This window comes from Drosophila guanche, unplaced genomic scaffold (assembly GCF_900245975.1).
Source record: "Drosophila guanche unplaced genomic scaffold, DGUA_6, whole genome shotgun sequence".
In the NCBI taxonomy this organism is placed as follows: domain Eukaryota; kingdom Metazoa; phylum Arthropoda; class Insecta; order Diptera; family Drosophilidae; genus Drosophila; species Drosophila guanche.
The window spans coordinates 935,921-961,017 of NW_022995755.1; the positions used below are offsets into that span (position 1 = coordinate 935,921).

The 25,097-nt window shown below is 47.0% G+C and overlaps 1 protein-coding gene across 3 annotated transcripts in view; it reads right to left on the reverse strand.

Moving 5' to 3' along the window:
* The window catches only part of LOC117589563, a 29,900-nt gene extending 16,069 nt beyond the window's left edge, over positions 1–13,831 (reverse strand). For 2 of the 3 annotated variants that reach the window (XM_034281606.1, XM_034281605.1), the window contains exon 1: positions 301–1,397. Coding sequence is in view for 2 of the 3 variants with exons in the window: in XM_034281605.1 (XP_034137496.1) it covers positions 301–308 (8 nt within the window). In the remaining variant the exon portion in view is untranslated. Of the gene's footprint in view, positions 1–300; positions 1,398–2,707; positions 3,103–7,920; positions 8,257–8,341; positions 8,790–10,033; positions 10,231–13,682 lie in introns of those variants that run through there. The other variant, XM_034281602.1, reaches the window with a different exon arrangement.
* Between the last annotated feature and the right edge of the window lie 11,266 nt (positions 13,832–25,097).

The window sequence follows — 25,097 nt, forward strand, 5'->3', positions numbered from 1 at the left end:
GGGGGGGGGGGGGGGGGGGGGGTACAAGATGCTACTTGTTTTAATGCCTTTTGAGACGCCGACAACTTTGACTTTCTTGCGGTGTGAATAAACTTTGGCAAATGAACGACAAGAAACAAAAGCCCCCCTCCAACAATGTTGCAATAGTTCAAGTTTTTCCATGCCGTTGCATATTTTGCCACAATAAAGTAAGAGGCTGCTGCAGCCTCTGTGTACACAGTACACATGAATACCTAAATACGTGTGTACTATGGTGTGTATAATGCATGAGAGTATTTATGTGTGTTTGCGTGTGCTTACCTGTTCATTGTGGCGGGTGGGGGGGTTTGAGAGCATGTATTTAAAATTGCAGCATAAACAACTTTAATGAAAACGTCGACGGCTACGCTGACGCTGACGCTGACGCTGACTGCGCTGAGATCAGTCTTTTTTTACAGTTGCAGGCAGGGGCTTTCACGGCTTGTGCATGAGCGTGCGAACGAGACAGACACAAAGACACTGGCAGTGTAATTATCTTGCTGAAGCTTCGAGCTGAAGACAGTTTGACAGACACGTGAGTAAATTGCTTTGAGGGAGCGGAAGCCTGAGCCTCCCCTCTTTCCCTCTCTCCCTTTCTTCGTCTCTTGCAAAAGCAAAAGTTCACTTTCGCTGCCCTCGCCTTTTACTTGTAGTTGTAGTTTTATTATTTGTAATTGTAGTTGTGTAGCGCTTGCAACTGTTGTTGTTTTTGTTGTTGTTGGGTCGGTGGACATGCAATCCAATTACTACTGTAAATTGCAGATTTTTTGCTGGCTTGTAATATTTAATTATCATTTGCAGCACACACACAAATTTCTCTTTTCCCCGCGGCGGCTTACTGTTTTAGACTGTTGCCTTAACGTTTCTTTTTTTTAAACGAAAGCGACGCCTTTAGTTTTTTGACACTTCTTAAGCAGCACCAACTCGCTCTCTCACTCTCTGGCTCTCTCCTCTTGGCCACTCTCCCGCTACGTCGGCACAGGTAACACACAAACGGCACAAACACCTTTGCACGCTCTCTCTCGCTCGCCCTCTTCCACTCTCCCTCGATCACACGCACACTTGCGCCGCAGCAAACAGGTAGCTGGCACTCACACACGTTCGCAAACGAAGTAAACGAAGCAGAAACGAAACGTCTGAGAGACGCGTTTTTTTTTTTGTTTCATTTGCACAATTTTCACAAATTTACTCGTATTATTGGTTTATTCCAACACTTCAAAAGGCGCCTAACACTCAAAGCACAGACGTGATATTCTACCGCCTCTACACTTTGATCTCGCCTTGCGGAGTGAAGTGAATAGCTTTTAGACCGATCAATTCGGATTTCTTATTTGTCGTTTTCCGTTAACACGCGACGCCGACGCGCACTGCGCTCAAAAGTCGTTCTTCGACTGAAAACGAAGTTGTTGCGCTTGCAGCCCCGGCGGTGGGGCACAAACAACCGCCGACGTCGTCGTCGCCGTCGACGTTGTCGTTGTAGTTGTCTGCGTCGGCGTCAGCGTCGCCCGTCAATGGTCAGCGCTTCACAGTTAGCCGCCGCTGCTCTCTGCGCCACTGCAAAACCTCTCATCTCGTCTACTCTCTTCTCTCACTCTGCTGGGGGGGGTCCCCCCCCCCCCCCCCCCCCCCCGGGGGGGGGGCAGGAGGGGACACCGATAGCAAGTAGATCGTTCAAGTCGTGGTATGCCGACTATGAGATACCCGTTAGATGGAATAATTGCATGTGCAGCAAGCTGAATACGATCCAATTGGAGCGCATTTGCACTCGCTGAGCGGCTTATGGGAATGTTGTGAAGGAGAATGTTGGATTTGTTCCTCATTCTGAGTTTAGTAAACGTCAGATTATAGCGATTTTTGGTAGATGGACAGTTAAATGAAATTTTCATATGCAAGTGTGCCTGCTATCATACGATGTACCCTTTATGGAAAAAAAAACGATATCAAATGTGAAAAGCACTCCCCCACTGGAAGTCTATTTTATGATATCGTAAGCAACTGCCTCCCCATTGTCGCAGAGGAAACTCTTCTTTTATTAATCCATTCACATACTATCGCAAACATTTTCCCGCGGAAGTTCAGATTAAAAGAGTTTGTTGCGCTGGCGGATTTGCGCGGATCGAAGCGTTTTATATCCATCAAAGCTTCAGCGAGTCAAAATTGTGGCTGCCAGGAAAAGTTTGTTCTTAAGGTACTTAAAGTTTGTTGAGGCTTGAGTCCTTTACGTTAGTAATCCTTGCAACCAATTGAACTTTCAGCAGCTAGAAACTTTGCATAATTTCCGCTAGAGCTGGTTCGAAATTCCAGAGTTAAGGCTTTAAAATGCTGCATAATGATTTAGTTTTCTTTAAGTTTTTGCTGATTTATTCCGCTCGCTGTTCTGGTGTCCTGCTGGGAAATCGCTGAACATTGAGCTCTGTGATTTGAGCCGTGAGCAAGCAAGTCCAAGTGGCAATCGATTTAATGCCGCGCCTGTCCGGGCATTCCATCCGGGCAGCTCGAGTGCGTATTTGAATTTCAATCAGGTGGCTGCAGCGAAATAAATAAACCGCCACCGCCACCGCAATTGAACCTCTGAGCCACTGATGATGAGGAGCCACTTCCACTTCCACTTCCACTTCCCTATCAATATGGCACGCATCGCCCGTGCTGCATTTGTAACTAAGTATCAGGTCCCTGCCCCAGTACTCACCGTTTATAATTCTGGTCAGCTTGGAGCGTCGGGTGGAGGATGGACTCAGCATGCTCTCCCGCCGACTGCTGCTGGCGCTGCTGCTCCCGTTTCCTGGGTGATGATGGAGATGGCCGCCACTCGAACCCGTCGCGGAGCCAGTTCCAGAGGCGCCAAAGCCCAGGTCGACGTAATTGACATTCAGCTGAGCCTGCGCCTGGGCGCCGAATGTGTTGCCGAAGGAGGATGTCGAGTAGAGACTGCTGGCCGAGGGCCGCTTGCTGAACGGTGAAGGAGAGCAACCACCGCCACCTGGCGCCGTGACTGCCAGCGAGGGGCGTGGCAGGTCACTAAACACAATCTCGGCAAAGGAGTCAATGCTGGCCGAGCGCTGCAGTGAACTGCTGTCCTTGCGCCTGCAAAACAAAAACCAAAGAGATGCCAAAGGATGAGCCACTGCACGCGGAAGAGGGGCCATAAGTGGGCGAAGTATAGAGATCCGCGGAAACGTGGCGACAGCTTATAAAGTATCGTAATTACTTCATGCTGTCGGACATTTTAATGAGCTACCCACAGACCATTAAGTGTTGCCAACTTCTCGCGTTACCCCGTTACCCGGGGGCTGCCCCGTTGCGGTCACTGCCCGGCCTAGTTGGCCATAATGTGACCGTTTTTTATGGCCACGCGAGTGAAGAAAGCCCCGCCAGACAGCTGGCGCTATTGCCGTGCCGCACCGTGCTGTGGGTAATGCTGACAAAGTTGACGCATGCCCCCACCACCGGCACACCACACTCGTATCTGAGCATACATATGGCACAAACATATTTCTTCATTCTAGCTAAATAGTTTTCTTCTTCTCAGTTTTCTTCTTGCTGTTTGTTTTTGTCGGCCTTTCTTGGCATTTTCTTTACATTTTCTTGCCCATGACTTGCCATGTTTATGGGCTGCAAATCGAGACGACTGATGGAGCTGTTGGCTATCCACATAGGTCACAGCAAACTGCAATTTATGCCTCACTCAGCAGCTTGATAATGGATTAAGTGCTCAGTGGGCAGTGGGAAATGTTTAGAAATTTTCGGATAACTTGGATGTGGCACTCGACCCAATAAAATGGATATGAAACGCTCAGAACACAGTTGAAAGACTTTAAATCACAGAATGCTGAAAAAAAGAACCAAATAAATGTCGTGTGCTTGACGCAGTTTTGCTGAGAGGTTTTCTTTGAATTCTTAAATTAATGGAAGAATCATTTTCATTATAAAATACGAAGAACGGGGAATGAGTTCCCCAAAGAAACTATTCTCGTACAAATTCTCTAGTTAGAAATATAGAAACTTGGCTTGTATAAGGTGTGCCAAAAGAACTCGCTCTAACCCTTTTCGTCAGAGCTTCATAACTCTAGCCTTTAATTAAAACCGTTTTATTTGCTAACCTTCTGCCATCGTATATACTCTAGAGTTTGCAGCACACTAAACCATATTTTCAGGCCGCACATAAATTGAGTTCCCCCCCAGCCCATTTGCATAATCAGAGTCAAGTTGGAAAAGTCGACCACATTAAGCCCGCCAGAGCCTTGAGCAAAGTTTCCCAGCATCAGTCAGAGTCCACAAATTTGTCCCCCAAGTATAACCCGTACATATCACACACATACATATGTATGTATGTATGTATGTATGCATGTGTGTATTTATGTACAACATGTCGTATGCGCTACATTTTCAATTAAAACCGCAAAAGCTGTTGGCAATCAGAACCCCATCGTAGAGTTAATTTGATCTGATGTGGGGGAGGGTTGGGGCTCAAGATGCATTTGTACACGCAGTAATTCTGTTAATCCGAAACCATAATAAACCATTGGGGGATCTCGCTCCATCGCCCTTTCTCCGAGACAAAGTTGAGTAAATTTGCAATTAAACACATTCATAATTTGCCAACAGCTAAATACGCTTAATCAACGCAAATTCAATCAAATTACGACGCTTTTAGGCAACAAAACGAAGTGCTTCCCCCAACTACTACTCCTTCCTTGGGTAAAAAGTTGTGCTCGTCATCGCTCGTTGATGGCTGATGGCTGCTGGCTGATGGGGTGTGTGGGCATGGGTTGATAGGAAGTACAAGTAACTCCGATGCCACAGAAACATTTCACGGCAGCAGACGACAGGCTGAGAGAGAGAGAGAGGAAGAGAGACAGAGGCAAGACCCTAGTTGGCCTGTTTTCACGACTAGTTGTCAACCTCATGTCTGTTTGAGGATGGGTGGGTGGAATGAGGGATGACAGGCAGATTGAGATGGGCTGGCTAACCACCAGACCTTCAGATTGCATCTCCCATCAAAGCAGAGAGCTACGAGTAGAACCACCGGCTGTGCTGGTTCTGCTGCTGCCTAGTCAATAATAATGATTGTTATTAAGTTATGCATAGACGTGGCAGGCTGGGCCACGCTGGCAGGGCACTTTAAGCGGCTGCCAACTGGTGGCAATAAGTCAGAAGCAGAGTCGAATGTGGATTGGATGTTTGCCCAAAAATATACACTCAAACCAAAGCATCCTCTCCATGCATTTGCCATGACAAGGTCGAATACTCGAATACGAGTTTGTGTATGCTGCTGCTGCCAGTGAATATTGTCGACCTGGATGCCACACACTTGTGTGTCTTTCCATGCCAGTTCTGTGCGCTGTCTGCCATTTTGGCCTCCTTATTTACACTTGTCTAAAAGCCGCCTGTGCAGCAACCAGCAACCCGATTGCCAGGGAATGTGCCATGTTCTGTGACCATATGTGACACGCAGAACAATCCTTCCAGCTGTTTAGGTGTTCTCTCGGGGATACTGCTGGGGAGCACCACTATCCGCCTTTTGTGTGAAATTCTCTTAATGAGGGCTGACTGCGAACAGAACCGAAATTGTCTAGGACATGGCATTGTTCGCACACTGCAGCCATAATTGAGGGTGAATGAAAAGTACATTAGGAGCGGAAGTACAAATGAAACTACAGAAATAGGACCGGAAGGGAGTGCTGCAAATCGATACGGGTTCGGGCTGGGATCCTCTGCCCAAGTTTTGCTCGATTGCGACCTCAATTTGGCCTAATGAATTCGATGCTCCGATTGACTGTTTCGGGGGGGCCACAGCTGCCCGAGTTCCCTCGAGTCCGGACATAATCATTTTGGCACTCGCATTTGGGGATGACCTTTTATGCGGAGCGCATGCACAAAACTTCCCCAATGGTGGGCCACATCAAACGGTGCCCAAAGTGATACGGAAAATAAATCAAAAGCAGAAACTGGCGACAATGCCACCGACACAAATTGATGTTGACATCAGCAGCGAGACATTTTGTCGAGGCTTTTAGCTAAGCTTTTTCTTTTCTCATATTTTGTTCATTTACCCAGCTGAATGCAATTTATAAAATTTTACACTACATAAGCAAGCCAACCCCGCCCACACATTGAAGGCAATGAGTGTTGTCGTTGTATTTGTATTTGTCTTTGGTTGCTTTGTGTGTGCGTGTAGCACATGACGTATGCGCAATTTCATTTATGGTTCGTTTGCTCGAACTTCCAGTGGCATCTTGTGTTGCCTTAGCTATAGTTGCGTGGATTGGATGCTGCCATGCCGTGCCACAGGAGCAGAAGAACAACACAGGCGTCAGGAGACAGGCGACAGGCGACAGACGACGCACAAAACTTTATCCTTAACATCAGGACTTGAGACAATGAGCCACAGAGGACAGGACAGGGCAGGACACTGTTTTATTGGCTCCACTGTTCGCTTACATACAATCGCTTTTCCTTCGTGTTGTGGCTGTTGTTCCTTTTCCTTTTTCTTGGGGCTGACTTCCTCATGAATAATGCATTCACAATTAAGCCAGTAAGGACTACGAAAACCCCAAAGGAAGAGTGGCCGCTGCCTCATCCCTGTGTTCTGTGCTGCTCTGCAGTTATTATTATGCGAATCGCTGGTTGCTGGTTGCTGCTGGCTGCTGGCCCTGCTGCCATTTGCGTTGTTTTCTGGCTCTAAATTTAGCAACACGCAACACAAACAAACAGCAAAAGAAGGAAAAAGAGAAGAGAAGAGAAGTACTTGCCACTCGGACAACAATAACCCGCCCGAAAATCGCTCTCCCATTTTGTTTGGGTTTTGGGTTTGGGTTTGGGTTTGTGTTTGTATTTCGGTTTTTTGCATTTTAAAATATCAAAGTTTAAGCACAGTCTCGAGCAAAAGAGCGCCTTGGCCTGACCCTAGCCACTGACGTTCTTTGTATCCTTTTGTAATTTTTATTTTGTTCGTTCGTTTTCATTTATCCTGCTGTGCGGGTGGCAGCGTTGCAATCAGTGCCCAGAGTGGGGTCTCTCTCTCTCTCTCTCTCTCTCTCGGTCTGTCTGTGTGTCATGTTTGCCAAAAAGATTTTACACACTCGAATGTGGACTGCGGACTGTGGTCACTGTGCTCAGGGTGCCCGGTGCATAGTTCAAGGCGGAATCTTGCAGCTCGTAAATTGCTTAAGTCCCGTCAAGGACAGGCAACAGCACCGGCAGGATACTGTTCTGCTCCTTCCTTTTGCCTCTCAATTATTTTATTCAATCAACAAGACAAGTTTGTATCACAAATTGCATCTGCAACGGAACGAAAAACGGAAATAAATCCACAGAAACACATATAAGTCTTTGGAGAATGTGTTTGCTCTCAGAAGTCAATCTATTCCAGACTAGTCCATCAATGCACTGGGAATCTGTTTCAATTAGTTCGATGTTCGTATAAATCAATTGGTTTCCACCCCAAGGGTTCTTTGACTGCTGGCCAAGGACCAGAGTCGTGGAGGGTTTGGGTGGTTGTGCCACCTGATGTTAATTAAAGCAGCATCGAGAGGTTGGAGCGTGTTAATTTTGCGACTGCATGTGTCTCCATTAGACCGCCGTGTAGCGAAGCGAATGAAGACAAATGCCACACTCGACCGCAGGGCAAGCTGCTTCTCGCCTGTCTGTCATCACCATCCATCCAGGCAGCCAGGCAACCCAGCAACCCAACCTCATGTGGCCAGCCATTAGGTAGGTGGTGGCATGCCAGAGATCAGCTTGCCACCGCGCTGCTCTGCGCTCAAATGAAATTAGCTAATTGCGACCGAGGCTCTCTCCTTTTCGCTCTGTCGCTGCCAGTCAAGGTGAATGTTGACAGTGGAGACACCACACACACGTGATGGGTAGTGCTGAAGGATGTCATAAATAACAAGTACGCACCTCTCCCAGGACAGGCGACGGGGCGCATCCTCGCCCAGACCCAGGCCAAGTCCCAGGCTCACAGACGTGGTGTCACCAGGCGGCGGCTGTAGATTGGATCTGCCTGCAAAGCCACTTGATTGATGCAGCAGCTTGGCCAGCCGAGTGAAGGTTGTGCCCGAGCTGGAGGCGGAGCTGGAGCCCGATGCCGATGCCGATGCCGATGCCTCGACCAGCGGCAATTCGTGGAGGGTTTGCTCTCTGGCCAGCGGTGTGGTGGCCTCCGAAGTGGCTGCGGCACGCTTTCGGGCTGCCAGACGATAGGCTCGAGCTGCCACCACATGTGGCGCCGGGATTCTGCCAAAGTAAATGTCCAATTACAAATGAAAACAGCCAGAAGTAGAGTGGAGGAGGAGGCTGGAGGAGGTGTGGTTTTACTCACCGGAGCAGCAGTGAGCCATCTGCATGGCACTCAAAGTCATCCGACAGCTGAAACAACGAACTGTCACCCAAATGTTGCTGTTGCAGCTGCACCTGATACTGTTGTTGCTGCTGTTGTTGGTGTTGTTGGTGTTGCTGTTGCTGGTGCGTCGTCTGATGGTGGTGGGGCGTGCTGCCCGAGGACTTGCGACGATACACCAGACTGCTATCATCCTTTGGCAAATTCAATGACTTGACCATCAGCGTGTTGTTGTTGTTGGCCACATGTGTGTTGTTGTTGTTGTTGTTGTTGTTGCTGCTGCTGCTTGTGCTTGTGCCACTTGTGGTGTTGCAAGGATTGCCGCTGCTCGTGCTGCTGGCTCCCCCACTGTGTCCTGCGCGCGTGAGCAGCGACCATCGATGGCCACTGGCACTGCCACTGCGGCTCTTGCTGCCCAACAGTCGCTCCTCTGTGAATGCAAAATGAAGAATGGAAAATCAGTTAATGGAGCGCTCATTGATATATGGATATTGCACGAGTCCACTCCGCACTCTGCACTCTGCACTCTGCCTTAATTTGTGTGTGCTGCTCGAATGTGTGCGAATATTAATCATAACTCGAGCTGAAAACTTGTCAAAAGTTTTTAATTAAATCTTCCTGCCATAACATGTCCTGGCCACGCACGAGCCCTGCGGCTCGGGTAACTTGTGGCAAAAAACCATTTTCATTATTCCCACCAAAAGGGTGAATGAAGTTTTCCAACGCTGAACGTTGAAGGAGCTGCTGATGGAGTCCATGGACTTTATCTCCTACGTAGACTCAATGTTTGAGTTGAAAAAACACCATAAAACTTGATTGTGATCTTTTTTGTATCTATCTTTGCCAGGAAATATCTGTGTAACAAGTAGCTTTGGTTCATCCAATAATTGTACACAGCAACCCATTTGAAATTCCTAGTTTATTGGGTCCATTTATCTATATATAAAACTGTCAATTTTAATTACAATTTCATGCACACTTTAGCGCCAAAGAGCATCAATTATTCATTCAGTTTGCCTTTATTTTGTTGTGCGTTCAAAAGGTACACTTTCCTTTAATATAATCAATTCCAATCAGTATGAAAAATAGACCGTAAAAATGGCTGTGGAACTCTGCAGGAGTTGCCGAAGCTTCTAGCCTTTACCGCATGGAAATCGCTTCGCTGTGATTTGATATTGACTTTTTATTTTGGGATTTCAGTGGTTGGCATCGCAACGAATGTTTGCACGGATTTCATTCTTTACTCACTGATCAATCAGCAAATGGCCATGGAATATGATTCCATAGAAAACCAAATAACTACACACAATTTGGTGCAAGTCCTAGAGAAGGAGGAAGGATTGATAGAGAGAAAGGCAGAGCGACAGTTTGTTTAAAAATGAAATTAAAATTTTTCCTATGGCATTCCATGTCATGGTCTTGACAAGGGACGACGGCTAAGGCGATTATAGATGGTAAATCAGCTTATGGACCATGGGAATGATGGGCTGATGGACTGCCCTTGACCCGCTTTGAATTCCGAGAGCCATAAACAATCCATAAACCAGCATAATTCAATTGCAAAATCCGTTTGTGAGGCCATAAACAAAATGTTATCTTTATCTCTATTAAAAATGTTTCATTCAATTATATCTACATTTCGGGGCCAAAAACCACGAGCATGAGTATACGCACCCAATTGAAATGCTTGCTTATCCGTGTGCAGCGAGACGACCGGAAGTCCTGGCACAATGATGGCGGGCAGTGTGCGCGACCGTAACAATGGCGGCGGCAGCTTGCGGCTGCCCGTGCGCGATTGCAGCCCAGAGCCGGCGACGCCACCGCTGCCGACACTCGCACTGCCACCCGCAGCGGCGCTGCTCTGTTGTGCTCTGCAAAAAAATAGGGAGACAGAGTGGGAGAGATGTGCAAAAGGAAGTGACAATAATAAGTTAATGCAATTATATATTAAGTGCGACGAGTCGTGGTGCCAGCAAGGAAATGCAATTAGTTCCTTCTTCGATGTTTCTCCTTCATTGTCGTGGATGCCATTTCCGATTCATTTGCATGTCCGCAAATGCCCCGCATCCCTTTTCCACTTCGCTTTTCGCATCCCTTATTCCATCTCCTGCATTGAGGAGGAGTGTGCGAGTGTCAGCTGTTGATTTGCGCATTTATTCGCACACATTCGAATTACATTTGATTGTTGTGTGGAAAATGATTTCCAGCACCTCTCAACTTCACAGTCACAGCCCCCTCTCCAGCTGGCCGTGACAGGTCCTTCCCCATTCCCCTCAATTTGTGCAGCTTGATGTGTGATTGAATTTCTGGCACTCGAATGGGATTCCCAACTTGACGCCTACGCCAGATGCGTCATGGGGGGCTCGGCACTGACAATTGTCAAGCTGATGGACCAGCCCCTACCCTCCTCAACTCTTCCTCTTGAACTGCACCCATATTGCGATATTACATATTTCCGTATGCAAAAAGCGGCAGCTGCACAAATGGAAAACTTTTTATTTGATTTACTCTGACTTTGACATTTTTGTGCCAAGGCGACCGAATATCTGTCAGAGTTCGACACAAGTTGGCAGCTCCATGTCCTCGCTATAACATGGAATTGTGCGCTATATTGATGATGATACACAAACAGATCAGACTGCGAAATGGTTGTGCTGTGTAGTGCAGGGGGAATGGGAAGCTGCCAAACGAAGCAAAATCAGCAAAGTTTTTCGTCTGCAACCCTTTCCCCCAAAGGCATTTACAAGATCCGGACGTGAACGGAAGGATAATACTTTCAATCGCACACTCCTTCATCTCTTCATCATTGACAAGAGCTGCAGCAAAGTAGGAGAGAAGAAAAAAGAATCATGTAAGCAATTTATGTGTGTCCTTGCTGAAGACTGGAACTGGGAAAACTTGAAGAAAACATTCCAAATAGTCCAACAGCAGCGAAAGGAAAAGAGCAACAAAGCACAATGTGCTCACATAAATAAAGCAGAAAATTATACAACGCCTTAGCGGGTTACAGTTTTTTATTTCTGCTGCCTCTCGTGCTTTTGTTTATAGGCTCTGGTGTGGCAGGATGTTAAGGCACTTTTGAGTGCGTTAAACACAGGGGCACATCACCCATTACCCATGTGTGGCAGCACCCAGTAAGGCTGCAAGCTGTTACAGGTCACAGCAGGCAGCAACAAAGAGCGCCAAGCCAAGCAAAGAGGTCTACGGCAGGCGGCATATGGCCGAAGGAGCTCTGGAGCTGTGGAGCTGTGCGGCCAACCCACTCACATAACTCAAAGCGGATCTGCATAATTGACGTGAAATACTCGTAGCCGTAAATCGTGCATTACCCCAACAACATTTGCCACCTTTTGGTTAAACAAAAACCAGGCCACGAGCACAGGGTGCACGAAAAAGGTTAACATGCTGCCAGAATTGCCAGTTAAAATGCTCAAAGATGGGCGCCACATAAAAGTTTACAGCCTGATAATGGCGTCATGCGTGGAGAGGTTAAGGTAAGGCGTTATTTAATGAGAGCAGGAAGTCGGCAAAGGAGTGCAAGCTAAGAACTGCTGCCTTGAAGTATTTATTTTATATATATTTATGCTCTTTGTGGAGCAAATATGTTTAGTGCAGGAAGGTGCTTACTTACCCTGCCCAGCTTATATTTCCCACTCAAGTTCTCTCTGCTTTGCTCTGGCATTCGTTTTTCTCAGCTCTCACTCTAATTGAAATCAGAAAGCAAATAGCTGCAGCTATTCATTAGGGAATGCCCCAAAGCTGAACATATTTCCACACTAAACAACTTCTAATTCTATTAGAATTTCTCTGTCACTCTCCTTAATGATTATCCTTATGCCCATTTGCATACGCCAATTAAGGGACTTCTGTTGACACCTCGGACAGCGCCAGTTCGGAAAGGTAATGGAGTTCCCCCGCATCAGCACTGGCATTACCTATGGCATTATTACAGACGCCTTTGCCTTGCCCCGTTGCCTGTAAAAAGGCCAACTAAGCCGAAAGGCTTTGCCAAATTACGCATACGCAATGTGTGTGTGTGTGTGTGTGCGCCCTGTAATCCAATGTGTATGTATTACCCGCTCATGTGTGTGCGGCTGGGTCGTGTAATTGCATTTGGCGCTGTGTTTACATGTGCGTGCATAATTAGAGCAAATGTTGCTCGTGTAATCAAATCATCGGATGGCGGCAGCCCTTTTTGGCCCTGGCCCAGGACTGTGCGCTGCTCCTTCTTGGAATCCATTCAAGGGGTTAAAGCGAGCTGCTCGAAGATATTCCTTCTTTAAGTCACCGCCAACCCATCCCCCATCCGCTACCCCTTTGCGCGGCCCGTGCCTAATTGAGTTTGCTGCTTGGCATTCTTTTTCTTTGCCGAGTACCCACGTCCTGCGCTCATCGTCCTTCGGCTTAAGCAAATGCTGGGCATGCGGATGCCACAGCATAAGAAGCATTTTCAGCGCTGTAGCAGGGTAAACAAAAAACACAGAAAAAAATGTCGCGCAGAGAGCAATAAACGAAGAAAATCTCTAACGAGCTGCGCTCCACGAGTGTTCCCAGAGAAAACAAATGAACAACGGCTGCAGGACGTGCAAGGGAATTGAGATTGCTTGGAATCGGCCCCCCCTTTCTGCCTAACCACTTCCCGGAAGGGAAGTACAAGTCTAAATGAAGCCCTCTGGAACCCAAGAGCCAGGCGATATTTATCAGAAACTTTAAGGGTCCTTCACACGATGCATTCGAGTGCACTCTGAATGGCAAAAGTGCGTTGGCTTGGCCCCACATGTGTTGGCTGCTCCAGCCAGAGAAAAGTGCAAAAATAGCAGCATCTATTTATATCCATTCTCGTTCTCGTTTGAGTGCTAAAGGTTAAATGGTAAATGGTAATCGCGTAAACGTGAAAATATTCAAGCCAAATGGAAGCTTTTTTGGCCTGCAAACAGCACGGAGTCTCCCGATTCCCGTGTCTGTGAGGCGCTTCTGTTAAAGCCTTCAAATATTTCTACAAAATACGAGGCATTTAGCATTTATTTTGCAGCACGGAGAATAGATTTCCTACCTCTCGGATTGGTGTTTTATTTCGATATCGATTCGGGGCTTTTCAGTTAGTTTGTTGCCGCTTTTAATTGCGGCCAAATCCTCAGTTCAAACAACTTGTTAATTCTGTTTGCCATCGCCTGGCTGCCTGGCTGCCTGGCTGACAATTCAATGGGCCGGGGCTTGGTGCGCTCAGCCAAATCCTTGCAAATCCTATCAAATCCCCCCTGCCTGCCCACTCTCGCCCACCCGCAATGGATGGCCGTTAAGTAATGGCAAACATTCAACTTACTGTCGCTCTTTGCGCTGCTGTCGCTTCTTCTTGAACGCCTTGCGGACGCGCAGGAGCAGGAACGCGGCCCGATCCACGGACAGTGTAGTGCCGCTCTTCTTCGCCGGTGCTCCTCCAGCTGCAGTCTCCTCCATCTCTGTTGTTGTGGCTGCTGCCGCTTGTGGGGTGCTGCTTTATTGTTGGCTGTGGCAAGTTGTCTTCTTTGTGGTGTCTGCTGCAAAAGCTGAAGCTCAGGCTTGGCTGCTGCCGTGGCAGTTCCACTTGCCGTCAGACATTTGTATGCTCCAGGCGTAGGTCCTGGCTTGACTCTTGCTTCTGTGTGGCGTGCTCTACACTGGCTCTCCTATTACTTTGACAATCATCATCCTGTGTGAGTGCTGCAGGAAGCGGGAACAAGGATATATATAACGACATACACAGAGACACAGAGACACCGAGACACTCGAGCATTTGCATATCCTGGCAGTACGTGACCGTGTTCTCTCTGTCTGACAATTGCGTGGCAAGAAGCAAATAACATTTTGTTTACTTGTCGCAAAAGGCAACGTCTCCTACAGCCTCTCTCCTCCTCCCCTAATCCCACTCGCACACACACTCCATCAGACATGTCCGGGCAAAAGTGTAATATGCATTCATACGATATTGTTTTATTTATGTTCTCCCCTTATTGCTGCTTAGGTAAGTTGCAAATTTCTGTGCGTTTTGCGCATTTCCATAAACGCTTTTCACCCCCAGCTTCCCAGCGAGACCAAGGACATTTGTCATGACACCCCAGCGGTACTTGGAGGTGCACACGGGCATGCTCGTAGGTAGATGGCATGTCTGAGGACTCATACGCTGACCTATATTTATTTGTATTCTTGTGAAATATGCAGCAGGAAGACCACAGTTATCCAGAGCAGACTCAGCCACAAATCGGGGAAAAGTTGCAACTAAAAGTGAGTTTTACTAGATGGTTTTTTATGGATATTATTCCGCAATCCACCTACCACTCATCTCGCTCAAAAATGCATTAAAAGTCAGCGCAAGCAATGAGAAAAAAGGAGTTATATAAAGAACATTTCTCCCTCTCCTACGCAGTTGAATAAAAAGTAAAATAAAAATCTGAAAAGCGGAGCATATTCCAGTCGAATTGCTCAACAAAAGACGCTTTCCGCTTCTCTCGTTTTACTATCGACAAATAGAAATTGAAATTCAAGTGACTCCTTGGGCGGAGCTTTAAGCAGGTCAAGAACACGTGAACCACCAGTGGACCCCTCCCGACCACTCCCCTTTGGCTGTGGGAGGGTTTCTTTTCGGCCACTTGAGCTGTTTGACGAGGTGATGGCTTTCCTTAAGAGCTGACAGCATCGCCATCGTCATTGTCAGCTTCATTATCATAATCGTACCTTTTTTTCCAGATCAATTACGGATTAACTGTCAGCTTTATTTGTGTGTGTGGTGGCCAGGGGGGTTGGGTAAAGGGTAGACAAAAGAGTAGGGAAAAAAGGTAATGCGTAGGAAACCATGAGAACGAAAATGGAGTATCCCCCTTTGGGTAAAGTTTGGATGTGTCTTCAGTGCCACCTTCCCACCTGCCTGACTGTCAGGCAAGTGACTTTTGTGTGAGCTTGAGTGGATTTTGAGAACATTTTACAGCACTTACGACGCCACACAGACATACACTTAGGGCAGTGTGTCTGTGTTCTGTGTGCGACATTTGCCTTGATAAAGGATAAGAAATTGCTTCCCCCCAGCCAGTCACAGCGAAGGGACAACCCGCAAAGCGCCTTAATGCCGCTTGTCGGCTAACTTAATATTGACACATTTGCTTGGCCACAATTGAAAACTATTTACGAGCTGGAAGCTGAAAGCTGGAGCCAAAGCCTGAGCTGCAGCTTAGCTGCTGAATCAGGGCAGACGTGTAGGTGATTTCTCCATATCTCCATGTCCTTGGACAAGCACAAAGAACTGTCACGAGAGAGAGGGAGTAGCAAACACTGGGCAGAGGCATGTCTGTAAGCAGGATTTAGGTCACAGGTCACACATTCGTACTCCTACTCGTCCTCAAAGTAGTGTCGTAGGCAGGCTCAAATCAAGCAGAAGCATTCACCATTTTGATGAGGGTGAAGATGGTGATGAGAACGATGATGAGGCCCAAGACAAGCGAGCAATTATTTCTTGATTTGATAATCACTGCCGGCAGCTGTCAGTGAGCAGTGCACAGGACAGCAGGCCAAGACAGGATGCCAACTTTGGGCAAAAACTTTGCCTTTGCCTTTGCCCGACTTAAACATGCAACCAAAACTTTGTGCTGGAACTAGAAGCAAATCATTTCTGACTCACAGTCGACACCTCTGGCAGGCCATCGGCCACAGGCAGAACAGACAGACAGGCAGGCAAATGCAACTGTCACGGCTGGCCGTGGAATAATTTCCGTGACTCAATCGGGCATCGAGTTAATTGAATGTCAGGCCAAGTCGTGACTGGGATGTGCCCATGCCCCAGACCCCCGTCCCAGTCCCAGTCTGTAGCTCATTTCCGGCCACGCCTCTGGGTTTGACTTGTAGCATAAATTGCGCAATTTGACTTTAAAGTCAATCATTTCACGCTCTACTGGGTCCTAGAAAGGCAACAGAAAAAAGGCCAGCATCCTTTGCAGGTGAAAGCGCACGGGGAAGCGGGAAAGAGGAGACCACATCACTGGCAATGCCTCCGCTGTTGATTTATTTGCCATTACTCCCAGTACGTGACCAGTCCAGCCAACCTGCTGCTGCTATTTTGCTGCTGTTTTTGGCTACGACGGAGCAAGGATGCCATAATTAAATAACAATTTGCCAGCAGCTTGAACTGAGAGAGAGAGAGAGAGACACATATCCGGGAATGGGTGGCCCCCTGGATCCCTCGATCCAGGAGTAGCATTACAGGCCAACAAACTCCCTTTATGGCCAACACACGGACACATTTCGCAGTCTCCTACTCGAACCAGCAGTTGCGCGCTTTTCTTTTGCATAATTTCCATTGAGAGCAACAAAGAGAGAGAGAGAGAGAGAGAGAGAGAGAGCGGGAGTCGTTCCTTATACGATTATCCTTGTGTATTTGTTTGTGTGTGCCTTGTCAGCTTGTAGCTAAATGTTGTTCCATTTGGCTAAGGCCAAAGCCAAAGCACAGCAGCGGGCACAGGTCGAAGCATTACATACCCTAAGGATTAATTGCTACTCTGACAGACTGCCCGGCGAGAAAGGACTTGCTTGTGGCAACATCCCAGCCAGCGGCAGTGTATACAAAATGACAGAAAAAGAGAGCAGGAAATGAGTGTAAATTTATGCAGAAAGTAATTAAAACTGCCGTACTGTCCTCTGCTCCTTGAGGGCGCAGTGTGTGGGTGTGTGGGTGTGGGGGGCGTGGCCGGCATTGCGAACGAGCTCTGGAGATGTTTTTAAGGATTTGTTGCGCTCGTAAAAGTAAAATTTAATGAAGTTGCAGCATAAAAGGAGCATAAACACGAGCCAAGTGCCTCGATGACCTTTGTCCTTTGTGCTTAGCCCACCACCCCCTGCCGGCCGCACCCTCCGTTCCTTTATATGAAGTACTTGGCCCCTAAGTGGTTTCCCCGAGTGTTTGTCTCTGTCTTAATTACTCGGCATTCGTCTCATTGTCCGACGCTTACACAAAGCCAAATACCAAAACACCTTAAGCCAACAGAGGTCTGCCACTGCCACAGCCACAGACTCTGCCTTTGACTCCGCTTCTGTCTGGGCTTCGGCCCGTGCGCTCCAGTGGCTTCTGCAACAGCGAAAGGCACAATCAATTTCAGTGGGTAGCAGCCACACAATACAAGGACACGCACACAGCCCGTACCCCTGCGGCAGGCCGGTTCCGCCCACTTAATTTAAAGGACTAATTGTCAACATGCCGGCATTTGCCACTCGCTAAAGAGTTTCTCTGTGTGCTGGTGTGCTGCTGCCGGAGGCAACTTAATTGGGATTTTACCTAAGCGTATTGCCAGCAGAAAGTGAGAGGGCGGGAGAGTGGGAGAATGGTTACGGCTTTCACATCAAATTTCCACACTCCAACGGAGAGCCGCAGAGACTTTGACTCTTTCTTCTGAACTGACGCCCATTATGTGCTGTTATCAACGTCTGGAACATCTAATTTCGAGCTAATTGTCTCTGGCCACAGCTCAGCACCACCTCTTGCCATTTGAGATGCCCGCCTTTGGCCTTCTTTCTGCACAGACATCAAGAGAATATGAGTGGCTCCATCCACTGCCCCATGCCTGCTGCCTGCTCGTATCTAAGCTAAACACTCGGGAAACACCTAACCAAATGGCCTTTAGAGCTGCTCATTGTTTGCCACAGACTGCCCCCAGGCTCTGTGTCTCCAACGATACGGCCACTAGTCGACTCTCCCCATCCCCATCCCCATCCCCATTTTGTGCCCCTATTGTGCCTGTTGTTGTTGTTGTTGTCTGTCATTGTCTGGTCATATCAAGGCAGTTGCCAGTCATCCAGACGAGGCGGCTAAGTAGAATTTGTGTTTGTGTGTGGCCCTATCCCACTCTCTCTCTCTCTCTCTCTCTCTCTCTCTCTCTCTCTGCAATATTAACACTTGGGTACAATTTCAGAGCGCTGGTCGAGCGGCATTTTCCAGCGTACACAAAAGCTGTTAAAACAGAACAGGCCAAACAGCGAGCGAGGCGGTGAGCGTAAATAATGCTGGAATATGCGACATGTTAACAAGGCAACGCCTTAAGAGGATTGCCGTGGGACAGACAGGCAATGGCTGGAGTAGATTGGATTGGATTTGGGTGTGTACCGAAGTGGAGTGTCGGAGTTGCTGGTGCCCTGTATTTGCACATAAGTATTACAGGACTCGAAAATAACTAAAAACCACAGAGCAGAACCTGCCAGAGCAGACAATATTAGACAACGGGGCGTATGAGTGTTCGTTCTCGGGCGTCCAGCCATGAAAACGCCATCCTTGAAGTGTATTTATACAGCATGCACATGTATATGTATTTATATCTATGTATACATTGTATACATAGCTGTGCTTGTGTGTGTTTTTTGTCGTCTGACTTGGCCGGCATTTATGGTTTAAGTTGCCGAGTTTTGTTTTCTTTAGCACTCCCCCGCTTCTGCCTCTGCTTTTAGCTGCTGTTTTGTTTAGTGGAAATTCTATGCCGCCATTGACTGGCGCACACACACACACACACACACACTGGGGCATAGTTTCGTATTGTTTGTTGTTTTTCCGCCAGCACCAACTAGCTGTCGGGCACAAGACAATCGAGGCACTCAGTCATTCATTCACTTGGCTGAAGGCAAAGGCAAAAAGTAAAGGTAAAAGTAAGGCAACACGGCAACGCGGCCAACTGGCTGGGGAAAAGCGAGCAAATGTTGCACAGATTTCATGCCTCGCTGCAGTCGACAGACAGCGGGCAACACCAAAAACAGAAACAGGCCAACAAAGAAGCCAAACAGCGATGGCCAGCACGGCAATCTCACACGGCTAACTGCCACAGTGAGGGCTGACTGAAGGGAACAGCTGTCTGCTGAAAGGCTGAAAGATGCACAACAGCAGGAAAACTCTTCTCGGATCTTTGGCAGCAAATGAAGTTCACGTTTCCTTCGATTAAAAGGGAATTTATCCAGCCCAAAGAGCAACTCTAATTGAACTGCTCAGGTTACCGGATGTCCGTTACAAGTAGTTCAATATGGCAACAAAAACTTTTAATTTGCATTAATTTCCGGTCATGAAACATCTTCCCTTTCCGAGTACATAAAATCTTCCGCCGCTAATCTGAATGTCAAACAAGAAAGGGCGAAAAGTTTTGCCCAAAAATTGGAGTACAAAGTTTGGGCTCGTGCCCCGAAAAAAAGGTCTCGCCTTTTATTACAATAATAATAATGATAATAGCGACAGTAAACAAGAGTTGACAACTTTAAATATACAGCGATGCGACGCTTCCGAGAATGCCATTAACATAAATTTAACCAGCGCTGAACGCTGAACCCTGAGCATCTGAATCTTTAAGTCAGTTGGCAACTTTTTTTTGGAAAATTCATTTGTGCCAACTTTTACTGTCTTTACAAATTGTGTGGTGTGGGTGTGGCTGTGGATGTATTCATGAACGAGTGACACCAAAAGCACACACATGTATGCGTGATGCTGAAACCCAGACCCCCCCCCAATATCGCGCCGTGCGAGTACTCTCTGTCCCTCCATCCATCTATCTACGAACATGAAAAATTAGAAGCTTTTAAATTGAAATTTCAGAGTGCAAGCAGCAGCACAAAATAATAAAAGCAGAGCAAGGGAGGGAACAACGTGGACTAGGAGCGGACAGGAACGGACAGGAGCGAACACGCGGACACGCTCGACGCTTTATTATTTGTGGCTGTTTTGATATTCAGGCCACTGGCCCCGGGTCATATTTTTGCTGCTTCCTTTACTTCATTCTGGTTTTGTTGGCAGCAATTTGGCGTGGCTAATCAACAAATGAATTGCCGTAACATGCCACAAGTTCGTCCAACGTCCCCGTGTGTGTTTGTCTCTATTTTCAATTTAAAATGATGGAGCAGCTGGCTTGGAGGATTTGTTATGTGTGAGTGTGGTTGCTGCAGGAGCTAGAAGGAAATGCTATAATAATTAGGCGAGGCAACTCCAGAGCAATGTCTGCTTGGGGGCACTTGGCTAAGCGCTGGAAATGGCAGAATGAGCTCGCTTTAGAGGGCAGAAAATGCTACGGTAAGTGGCTCATTAGACAGCAGCAGCAGTGGGTGTGTCCTGTCCGAGGTTAGGTCAGAAGGCGCACAAAATGGTAAATCCTCTGCAATCATCTCCACTCAGCCATCAGTGTTAATTGACAGACTAATTGAATCAGGAATTTGAAAATTCATTTGCCGATAAACACAATTAATGTTCTATTTTGGGCAGCCCCGCGACCAATGGAAGGGAAAATCCCAAGAATTTCAAATCCCAATAATGAAAAGGCAAAGGCAAACGCAAACAGAAATTTCCATTTTCCCACTCTCTCGCGTTCCCTCTGCCTAAACAGATAACTGCCTGCGTCAGCATAATTGCTAAACTAGAAAGAGACAGCCAAAGAGAGGGAGAGAGAGAGAGAGAGAGAGAGTTGGAAGGAGTCGAAGGAGAATTGTGTTTGCGCATCGGCAAATTGCAGGCAGTCCCCCCTTTTGCGGAAAGCAGGAAAGAGCAAAGCAAATTCAAAACTCAATTTTCAAGCAGCTCAATTGTAAGCTTCTCCCCTGCACTGGTCCTTCCCCTGCACTTCACTCGGTCCGAAATAAATTGCATTTCATAATTAAATATACTTTCAATGCAAATGTGCATGTGTGCGTGCGTGTGTGTGGCAGCTGGCAAATTGAAATGAATATTTATGCTAAATGCTGAATAACAATTTTGGTCAGCTTAGACTGGCGGTGCGTAGATTTCCCGTAACCAAATCCGAGCTGAAAAGGCGGAAACGGCTCGTGGGGCAGAAGTAAAGCTTCCAAGCGGTGCCACACGGCGTATGCGTGTTGATTGGCATTGTCGGCCCGGATGGAGCCCCAAAAACCAGAACCCAAATTGGCAAACACATAACAGCTAGTCAGACAAACAGAGTGGGTCGGCCACGGGCAGAGACAGAGGCTGGCAGTCAGACAGGCCGATGAAAAAATGATTGGGGAAATCCCCTCAAAGGCAAATACCACGGCACGTGATATGGACAAAGGCAAAGTAGGCAATAGACTGCCAGAGAGCAAGAGAGAGAGAGAGAGAGAGCGAGTAAGGACAAATGGTAAGGGCTCGACTGCCGCTCCAGTGAACAAATCCCAAGCAAAGCATCCGCAACTGCCAAGACAACATTAAAGCTGCAAGTACCAGAAGACAAATGACAAAGGGAGCAGACAGGCAGAGAGAGGGTCTCACAAACAAACATTTTGGTGTTGGTTTGCTGTTTGCCGAATATTGACAGGGCAATGTGCGAATGCTTCAAAGGGCGATACGAGCGGGCGGCTAAGCGACCTACAAATGTAACTTCCCTATGTCCCACGACCGTCCCCCCCAGTCAGCCGCCTCTTACACAATCCTCAATCGATGGCAGTGGGACTAGTCCGGGCAGGAAAAGAATCCCCAAATCCAAATAGATAGATACACAAATCAACCACAAAACAAAATAAAGCACACTGAAAGTGAAACATATTCGAAGCGAGCACATCAAAGGGAAGGCGCCGAACCAGAGAAACAGAGAGAGAGTGAGAGCGGGAGGACAATTACGCTCAATTTCAGAGTCACAAGGACAAGGATGGGCAACTAAAAATATAGAAATCTTTTCTAATTGTAATTTAGATGAAGTCCAGATATAGCTCTGAGAGTCCAAACAGAAAGCGAATCAAATCGATTCAATGTCTGGCATTCAATTACGCGTGAAGAGCGGTTTTCTGTGGGTGTTGGACAACATCGATGATACATTCAAGCCATAACTGGACAGACTTTGAGAGCCATCCACATCAGCAGCAGCAGTAGCAGCAAACAGCAACAGCAGCAGCAGCAGACGAGAGGGATCCGTGGAAATGCTTTTTGTTTGCTTCACCAGGAACGCCATCACCTCATAGCATTATGAAGCTATTTTAGTCAGCACTCGGTCATAGTTGTAGTCCAAGGTCATGCCACACACACAGACACTCTTACAGTGTGAAATATATTTAAAGAAAAAAACCGTAGCACAGTTTTCGGGGCGCCCATTTTTGACACTTCATTAGTTCGCATGAATGAATGTGTGTAAGGAGTATAAATAAATGGGATAGCATGGAAACCCCCACCCGCAACCCCTGATCAGCGGATACTTTTATGATTCGCCTTGAAAGCTGCAAACACCATTGGCAATGGGCAAATTTGCCTACAAAGTCAGAGCAAAGAGAAAGTTTCTCATTGTTGCCAATAACGAATCGAAGGTACAACTTTTCGCCACCAAGTAGCAACAAACAAACAGAAAAATAACAAAATACTGTGCCATAAAAGCGTCATCCGGTTGCTGGGTAATCGTTGGGCGGCGGTGGCTGGTGGCACGACTCTAACATTCATGATTTACGATGCGTCTCCGCTGGGCAAGGGAGCGAACAAGGGAGCAAACGAGGGAGCTAGCGAGCGAGGCCATTCCCCAGCCAGGTGGCACAAATCAACGTGCTCCAATGTGAGTTTGCCATTGTTTCTAGCTGCTCAGCAGCTCCTCAGAAGCTGCTGCTGATCCCAGGCGAAAGCCAATGCACATCTCGAGCATTAATCAAGCATAAAACTGGAGCAGACAGACGAACTGAAGCGAATTGGTAATAAGACTTGCGCGATAAGCCCCAAGGATATCATACTAATTGACTGCCGTGAGCAGGCAGGCAGGCAGTCGGGCAGTCGGGCGCGCGTTTTTGATTCCGATTCCCCATCGAAATGAATTCAACCTGAGATTGCTTGGGGTTTTCCATTACTCTGCTCTTAAGCTCTTCCACTGAATCCAAAGCTAAGGCAGGAAATTGCAAAAACTTTCGAATTGCGCAGTGTTTCCTTTTTTTACACCCGGCCTGGGAACTCGATGAATGAGTTTAATTAAAAAGCGCCAAAATGTAATTACAATAAATCACAGAAAAGTTGACAGAACAATAAAAGGTTACACGATTCCGCTGAACTGAACTATAACTGAATGCGCGAGTAGATTAAAGGTGCAAAAGCATGAAATATTCCTGGAAATCATTTATGATGAAATGCTTTATGCATAGCTTTTAGAGCTGATGGCGTGCTCATGTTATGTCTGGCACACACGTTGAATAATTATCAAAAAAGAGCGCACTACTCACGCGTTTTAAAACCAAACTAAACTACCACAAAAAACCATTAAAGCTTTCGTGTGCTGTGTTTATAGATAAACAAACATTCATATTGTTATTTGTTTGAAATTTGTTATTAATTGCATTGCAATGAACGTTGGCATTTGGCACTTACGAAGCAGAACGAGAGACAGGGATAACAACTGCTAAAACAGCACCAACAACAAACTGCAAGCTGGAAAGAAATGTCAGGCAGCCATAGAACGCACACTCAGAACACAGCACACAGCAAACACACTCGCAGCGGAAGCGGAAGGCTTGCACGCAATATCGTCAAGTGGCGTGTGTGCAGTCGCTGCCTGCAACGTCATTGCCATGAAATGCACATATTTATTGAGTACATGGCGTATACGTAATACTTTCTGTCACCGCTCACAAGCAGCACTGTCATCATCATCATCATGATGATCATCATCGACTTTGTCACAGCCATTGTTATCGCCGACTTCCGTCCGTTGCTCTGTCGTGCAGCTAAGATAATTTTAGAGTGGGTTTTTTGTTTATATTTTTAGTGGAAATTTAAATTATTTTCGGTCGTTGGGCTGAAGTTGTCAAGGAGCTGAAACCACAGGAATAGCATGCTCGTTGCACGTTTATATTTTCATATTTCTATGGATATATTTCCGTGTAGAGGCGTGGCCTCCGTCGTGGTGTATAGTTAAGCCCCATGAAATGAGCACTTAATCAATTTTGGCTCCACTCGCATTTAATTAAATGCAGCCAGAGAACAATCAGGACAACGTGAGGGAATATTAATCATACGTCAGGCTTGTCAGCTTTATGAAATGCTTGCATAAATCTCCGCCGCCAAATGCAGCCTGGTGTAAAAATGCCAAGTGTGTGCGTGTGGCTATATGCTTCCCTCAAATTGTTTCAAATGTGCGCAATTTGAACGAAATTGAGAAAGCAACACACACAGAGGAAAAAAGGATGAAACAAGCTTGGCTCCCTCTTTTCCCTTTTGACAAATTCAACCCAACAGCAATAGCAGCATTTGACTGTGTGTGTGTGTGTGTGTGTCTGTATTTGTGTGTGTATTTTGTAATAAACTGCCAAAAACGTAAAACCAAACCGCAGCCAAAGAGAGAGCGGTAAAAACAGGGTGGAAAGTGGGGGGAGAGACACGAACGAGTAAATAGCAGCAGGAACAAATGGCTCGTTTGGCTAACCTTTGCTGGTTTTTGCCGCTGTGCATTGCTTTTGCTTATAGAAAAGTTTAAATTGTGTCAATTTTTTGTCGTTCCGATCCCCCCATTTTTTTTGCTTTCTGCTTGCCGGCACTTGCACCGCGCAATGCCAAAAAGTTTTTTTTGGGTGCAAAAACAATTTCAGAAATCAAGACAAGGCCAGCGACGGCAACGGCGACGGCGACGACCATCAGGCAAAAAGTGTGAGGATCAAGCCAACAAAGTATATTTTACGAGAGGAAAAGTTGCTGCTGCCAGATAGAAGCTGCACAGAGATGGACAACCCACCCAAAGGGATTCATCAACGTCCGAGGACCAACTGCAAGGGATTTGGGTGGGGGGGGGGGGGGGGGGGGGGTTGGGGG